At 45.2% G+C, this 7753-nt stretch overlaps 1 protein-coding gene across 2 annotated transcripts in view; it reads left to right on the top strand.

Moving 5' to 3' along the window:
- The first annotated feature begins 3510 nt into the window (after positions 1–3510).
- LOC119318855 (two-component response regulator ORR21-like) overlaps positions 3511–7753 on the top strand; it is a 20240-nt gene continuing 15997 nt past the window's right edge. Inside the window, exons 1-3 of one of the 2 annotated variants that reach the window (XM_037593427.1) lie at positions 3511–3770; positions 3852–4007; positions 4166–4525. In XM_037593427.1, the coding sequence (XP_037449324.1) occupies positions 3638–3770; positions 3852–4007; positions 4166–4525 (649 nt within the window). In that variant the 5' untranslated portion in view covers positions 3511–3637. The remainder of the gene's footprint in view (positions 3771–3851; positions 4008–4165; positions 4526–7753) is intronic. The other variant, XM_037593428.1, reaches the window with a different exon arrangement.

The raw sequence follows: 7753 nt of genomic DNA, 5'->3' as shown, positions 1-7753 counted from the left end.
AAGCTAGTGGATAATGGGCCAGTCCACTTACTATTCAAACGCCCGCTATCTGTTTTTTTTCTTTTTGAGCGGCATCAATGCGGCTTCACTGAAACTTGGCACCCGATGCCCCATGTTTTCGGTTTTTAGTACTTTTTCCGTTATATTATCCAAAATTCATTGTGTGTTTATATACAAAAATGTTGATTGTACATTTCAGGAAATGTTCGCCCTATATTAAGAAAATATTGAACACGCTTTGAACAAATGTTCATTGTGTACTTTAAAATTGATCAGTATATATTAAAAATTATTTAAGGTGTATTTAAATATTGTTAAGCATATATTACAACAATGTTCATCGTGTACCATAAAGTTGTTCAGCATATATCACAAAAATGTGCATTCTGTATCAAAATATTGTACAATGTATAGACAAAAAATGCTCAACATGTATTAAAATATTGATCAGCATATATGACAAAAATGTTTAGTATCTATTATAAAAATTGTTCATTGTTTATTACAAGTTTGTTCAATATATATTTTAAAAAATCACATAAGTCATCATGTTTCGGACATTCAGAAAAATGTACATCCCATTTAAAATTATTTTTCATGGGTTTTCAAAATGTCTTGCTCACATTTAATAATATACAATTGAAATAAAATGTTTTGCGTACGGGTAAAAACGTTTCATACCAATAAAGAATGTACTAGGCATTTTCAAGAAAAATTCCAATGATTCAGTAATAAATGTTTGTGACATTTTAAAAAGTATTTATACAATGTAAAACAAATGTCCCCATAGGTTAACAAACATTTGCTTACATTAAACTAATTACAACATTAAACCAATTACAATGAGTATTGTTAAAAAATGTTACTGTGTATTCAAAAAAGTGTTCATTATTAACAAAAATGTACATCATATATTTGAAAAATGCCCAAAGTGTATCATAAAAATGTTTCACGCATGATCTAAAACTGTAGATTGTATATTGAGGGAAAAGAATGCATGTTTGGAAAAAAAAGGAAAACAATAAAAATCAATAAAAAAATAAAAAAAGAAAAAAATGAAGTAAAGGAAAAAAAACTAGAAAGAAACAAAAGAAAACAAAGAAACTAAAGCACAATAAAAAATTCAAAGAAAACTGATGAAAAAACAACTAACAAGCTAAAAGACAAAATAAAAACATAGAAAACCAGACCTCGATTAACTTGCAGCACGCAGCGAACGGTGCCTTGCTATTCGCCAGCACTATATGAATTGATAAGGGCGGTATATAGCCCAGGCGGTTAAACAGGGGAGCTACTATTGTGCGTTTTCAGCGCTATTTAGCGATACCAAAGCTCAAGCATGCCCTTTCATGGGCCGACAAAATAATGCGAGTAGCGCTCTGCCGCAAAATTGATTGTTCGTTTGGTTCATCGGTCAATAGTTGACTAGTTGAGCGCTCAAACATTGATTTTTGAAAAATACAAAAATAGAAAAAAAATGTTAACTCAATAGAAAAAAAATAGAAAAAAAATTTGAAAAGAAGTTCACGAATTTGGCAAAAATGATCATCGATTTTGACAAAAGTTCAACGAGTTTGAAAAGCAGTTCATCAATTTTCTAAAGAAAATCAGAAAAGTTTTAGAAAGTTCATCAATTAGTGACAACAGAGTATTCACTTACCCGTTCGTGTGACCAATGTGGTTTTGGCATTTTACCGAACATGTGGTAGGTACTGTACACACCTGCAGACTGCTGTTCGATTGTCACTCATCCAAGAAATAGTTGGAAACCGGTTGTCTACAAATTTCAAAATTAATAGAGGAATTAAGACCAAGAAAATTGATCATGCTCACATAATACACAGTCGTTGCAAGATCGAGGAGACGGCCCCAATGAGGCATGAAGAGGAGAAACACCAAGCATGCAATCATGAGCGCGGACAGTGCGGATACCTCTGGAACGACCCAGCTCATCTATCCGGAGCCAGTAGTGTGGACAGTTCGGACACCAAGCATGCAATCGTGAGGGTATTCGTCATTCCATACCTGGAGCCGACAGCGGACGGTGCGGACGAGAGGAAAGAAGAAATATGCTGCAGTAGAGATGCTAAATCGGAAGGCAGATAACCGTCCTGCTTCCGTCATCTCACGGCGGCGTCATGGGAGGGGATGGCGGTGTTAAGGAGGAGGATATGGTTGACTGCTAGCTTCTGCGACTTCTCTGCCTCGATTATCGTGGCCTGAGGGCAAGGAACTATGGAGATGATGAGGCGTGGAGATGTAGGTATGGCTACGGAGATTCTTTTTTTTGGCAAGAGTAGTTTCGTATGCTGGTAGGTCACGTAGACTTTGTTAGTGAATCTAATGGCCACGGACGTCTCCTAGCTGATCCTAATCGCCACAGACGTCTCCCAGCTGATCTGATAGATAAATTTTGTTCTTAATCTTTTGTTAGAATTGAATTACTCTTAGACCTAATAACACGGTCCTACGAACTAAAAAAACTCATATCTTTTTTTATTGAAGAGATTATATCAGCTGATCTAAACCGTAATAACTCGGTCCCACCGAGATTAACGGTTCCTAATTACTGATTAACGTGGAAATTTTTAGGGAGTCTGTAATTAGTATAGGTATAGATAGAGGTATAGATAGATAGATAGATATAGATATAGATAGATAGATAGATAGATAGATATAGATAGATATAGATAGATAGATAGATATTAATAGTGTAGATATTTTACTGTATGTGGATGAAGCACGTGGCTTCTTTTGCTTATGTTTTAATTATGTAATAATAATACTTTTTTTGCAGGTGTATGTAATAATAATACTAATGGAGACGGTTGGGTGCTTTACACTTAAAGTGCTTCCATCTTGAAGATATAGTTTTTGTCTCATTGTTTTGTGCCCACATCACTAGTTCGTGCTTCTAGGGGTGTCTATCATCCGCCGGACCGGACATGCTTCGTGTGATCTTGATCAGGAATCATGGGTCCTGTACTTGAAGGATTCCCCGTGTCTTGTCCTCTCACACGGCACCGGTTTGATTGGAGATGCAGCACATTTTCAAAGAAAGGACGGGAGAATACAAACTCACCTTTCAGTATATTTTTGAGGGGGTAAGCGGGGTATGCCAATCCATTTCTTGCAGGCACTTGTCCTGACCATGGTTAATGTAGGTTTTGTATCTCTTAAAAATCTTGGCTGATCAACCGAAAAAAAAATCTTGGCTGATTAATACAAAAAAATTAATAGTGTAGATATTTTAGTGTTTCTGGATGCACCACGTACACTTTTCAGCTTTCGTTTTAATTATGTAATAATAATGATACAAATACAGATGGTTGGGTGCATGCTTTACGTGTTTGACTGTAACGGATGTGCATGCTAGCTAGCATTCATGGTGCTGCTGTATGGTTTTGTCTCTTCATGCTGGTGCTGCTGTAAAGTTTTGTCTCTTCATACTGGTGCTGCTGTAGAGCATACACGTGTCTGTTTATTTGGGCCTCGACTTTCAGTTTCAGCACGCTCTGAATGCTCTACTTTTTCTAGGCGAGAGCACGCTCCTCACTCTCACAACGCTCCTCGCTCTCAACGCTCGGCCCTGACGGGCAAGAGTTTGAAGCGCGTGTGACCCGAGCGCGCAGCGGCGATGGCGAACGGCGACGAGGACATGGCCACCACGGAATTGATGGGGACAGAGGGGCTGAAGGTCCTTGCTGTGGACGATGATCCCGTCTGCCTCCAGACCTTGACGCAGATGCTTCGGCGCGGCGGCTACGAAGGTACGTCGTCCGGTCCATTAATATTGGATCTCTTGCCTCAGTTTGCTCTTTGTGTTCTGACCGACAGCCGCCTCGGTGCAGTGACGGCCAGCGCCTCGCCTGCAGATGCGCTGAAAGAGGTGGAGAAGAACCCGGATGGGATCGACTTCATCATGACCGTCGCACGGACGCGGGGACGAGGGATGGACGGCTTCGGCCTTGTCAAGCGCGTCGGGAAATGTTACCCTGTCGTCCTTAGTAAGTCCTCACACATGCCACACATATTTTTTTTTATAAATAAACACATGCCACAAACATATCCATGTTCCAGGTTGTTTGTAGGCATATATATACACATACTGATACTCATAGATGAAATTGTAGATCTGATAGATGTGCATGCTGCTTTTGTGCAGTGTTCTCGGGCGACGAGACCATGGAGACAAGGGAAAGGGGATTGCAGGAAGGCGCTTGCTATTTGATGGACAAGCCCCTACGTGACATGCAGATATACTTCATCTGGCAGCAAGTCGTGCGGTGGAGGCACAAAGCCGCCGGCGCAGCCACGGAGAACCCTAACCCTCGCCACAGCCAAGGCGTCCATCTGGATGACACGCCAAGGAAGAGAGGGCAAGGACTGAACGATTCCAACAAGGGCAAGGGGGCTTCCGAGGGCGGCCTGCAGCTGGGGACCACAAAGAAGAAAAAGGTCAAGTGGACTACAGAGATGCATGAATTGTTTGTCAATGCGGTCAGCCAGCTAAAGACAACAGGAGGTGCGTGAGATACATACGAAATGCATGCATGGTCAAATACAGGATAGCTACATGTGGACCATCTTTTCTTTCTCCATGCTTATCTGTTTTGTTGTTAATAAATGCATCATACTACATAGTTTATTCTTAATAATTGGGTGCTCACTACGTGTTCTACTAGTGTGGTACTACTAGATAGACATATATGGCCAAACTTGCTGACATATGAGTGATCTCTCTTGGGGTGGGGACCAGGTGATAGGGTCACGAGTAGCTCGAGAGTGTTCTCTTTTCTGCAAGCTGTATATATAAGATAGCTTCTATGCATGTGATGCATATGAGTAGTATGGGATTGTAGGTTCGAATATATTTTGGCTTGGTTGGATGAGAATAATTATTTCATTAGTAGGTGTAGCGTGGTAACTCATTGAATCGATGACATATGTATATTGGAGGAGTGGATGGTTATGTTTAGGTAGCTCTGTAGACTTGGGTTGTGACACCCCGTCATCCCCCTCCCCCTTCCACTCCCGCCGCATGTGCGTTCTCTCGGTGCTCCCCTTGCTCCCCGGGCCCTCACCACATCCCCCAGTCCACTCACATTGGCTTCACCACCCATTCCTGGCCTCCTTGGTTGTCCACGTCTAGTCGTTTGAGCAGCAACTTGAGCTCACCGTCCCGGTCAGCACCTACCTTCTAGGGGTTCGTCCGGGAGCATCTACTCTCCCTCGATGGCCAATTTGTTTTGACATCCCGGTTGTGCTCTAGCCCTTTCCCTTCCCCTGCTTTGACTACCGCAACCTCATCTTGGTCATCGGTGCATTGACATTCTGGATTGTCTTACCTCGCATCGATTTTCATGACTACTTGTGTTGGATTTGTCTTCCAAAAAGCTATTGCCAGCCCCACGGTGGCCAATTCATTATCTCCCACAATGATCTACACCATGGTCGTAGCCTCCTCCACTTCCACTCGTCCTTGACCATTGCGCATCCCCTGTTCAAACTGCACTACTGCCATAGGGATTGGGCTCCACTTCCAGGAGTGGGCCGTTTGCTCCTGGGTCTATGGCAGTTGGGCAGTTCCTTGGCAACGGCTGCAGTGTTGCTCTGGTTCCCCCTGCTGCCTGGGACCACCAACACTTGAGTGTTGTAGCGACTAGGAGAGACAACTACCGTGACCTACCCCATCTTCTCTCATCTACATTAATGTGGTCGCTCCCCCTCACATTCCTAGCCCCTGCCCCTAGCCCATGTGATTCATCCACCCCACCACTTGACACCTCGCCTCCTCATGTGCACCGCATGCTCCAGCCTCGGTTAGCATGTTTGTTGCCTCCACTATATAAAAGAACATCTCCCTCACTTACGCATAGATTGCCTCTTCCCAGCCCTAACCATCTCCGCTAAAGGGCCTCGCTCCTCTCCCAAAGCATATCACCAAGCGGAGCTCTCTAGCCCCTAGGGCCACTCCCTCTACTTAAGCCACAGTGTCAAAGATTGCCGAGAACCCATTTTCTACATTCGTCATAGTTGCTCTGGGCAGAGGAGGGTGTCCTGCAAGGTTCCGGCCTTCGTGTTTTCCTAAACATGCATGTCTTTCCCATCCCCGAGTCTCCGTACAAGCCCCGCTCCCAACCTCCCCCGACCTGGATGGTGCTACTTCCTCTCCACTACCGCACCACGCCATGCCAAGCGAGCTATGCTGGGAGATCACATGGTGCCTGGTTTTGTTGTGGTCCAGGCCATGCTAGCGTCGACGCCACCAGGAACGATCCGGCCTTCGGCCTAATTTTATCAACTAAAGGCCTGGGTTCATCTCGGCGCCTTTTTCCTGCCCCACATCTAGGGTTTGTTTCTCCATCACCAACTCATACGGCCCATGCAATGGGCAAGAGAGAGGAGTGTTTTTAGAGAATATTGCTGCTATGGGCAACACATCGGCAGCTGTGGGCCTCGGTGGGCAATTTTAACTTTGTTTGTGACGCTGAAGTGCGGGAAGATTGTCGGCGTTCTGGGAATGGGGGTCCCCAGACTTGCCTGCCTGCGGCCCATGGCGTGGCTGTGCTGGCAGGTCTGTACGGCCCATCATCATCAACAAGGCATTCAAGACCCTCACGAGGGGCTAAGCCTCGCGAGGCGGACGTCCCAAGACCTCCTTAGGAGCGGCCTCACCAGGCTGCCTCGTGAGGAGCGGAGATATCAAGGCGGGGCGAAGCTCGCGAGGCTCTCGTGGCGTGAGCCATGACGATCGACACCAGGCGGGCGCCAGCGCGCAATGTCCTTGTTTCCTCTTTGGTGCTAAGGAGGCAAGCGTAGGTGCGGAGTACCGAGGCATCAGGCAAAAGGTTTCCATATCGGTGCAACAAGACCAAGACCAGAAGGACGGCAGGATGGAGGTCACCATGGAGCCTAGCACGGCGTCACCACCAGAGCCTTTGGCAGGCGAAGACCACCTTTTGTGAGGACAGCTTGTACTAGTTGTCCCCTTTCAAATTGGCCGCCGTTGTTGGCTCCCTTCCCGCTCAATATTTGGGGAGAGGACCATGGCCTATATAAGTAGGACTAGCCACCACCTAGAGAGAGGGATCGAAGGGAGAGAGAGAGAGAGATCAAAGGAGATAGGATCTGATAAAAGGCCAACCCTTGGCACACCAAGCACAAGAACACCTCAACCTTAGGAGGCTGTTCTTCCCCTTGTTTGGTTCATCATCAGCCCAAGAGGTGATCCACCACCACCGCACTGGAGTAGGGCATTACACATTGTTGAGGAAATCGTTAACTGGTAGCTGCTCGATTGGCTGGCGAGTAGGGGATTAATCAGTGAATCGGCAAGTTAATCGGCCATTTAATCAATTAATCGGGCGATTTTTCAGTTTATCGGCTACTCGGTGACCCTACGAGTAGGGATTAATCGGCAAGTTAACTGGTTAATCGGATGAATTCTTGAACAGGGGTATTACACCACATCGGTGGCCTAAACCAATATAAACCTTGTGTCTTTGTGTTGCGAGTGCGTCAAGTTCGTCCGCGAGACCTTAGCGAGCTAGGGCGTAGATCGGTAGGAGGGAAAGAACTTCGCGCGCACCCCAGAGTTCGAACCTCAAGGGTTTGCTGAAACCCGTGATCCGACAAAGAAGACAACTTCAATGCCCACCAACGCCCTCCTCTTCAATGACTACATCGACGCTGCTACTTTATTCGAGCTACCTCTCCTCGACCGTGTCTAGCTTGATGAAATCCTGACCCC

This window comes from Triticum dicoccoides, chromosome 6A (genome assembly GCF_002162155.2).
Source record: "Triticum dicoccoides isolate Atlit2015 ecotype Zavitan chromosome 6A, WEW_v2.0, whole genome shotgun sequence".
NCBI classification, from domain to species: domain Eukaryota; kingdom Viridiplantae; phylum Streptophyta; class Magnoliopsida; order Poales; family Poaceae; genus Triticum; species Triticum dicoccoides.
The sequence above is the reverse complement of the archived record's forward strand: the minus strand, read 5'-3'. Positions and strand labels throughout refer to the sequence as shown.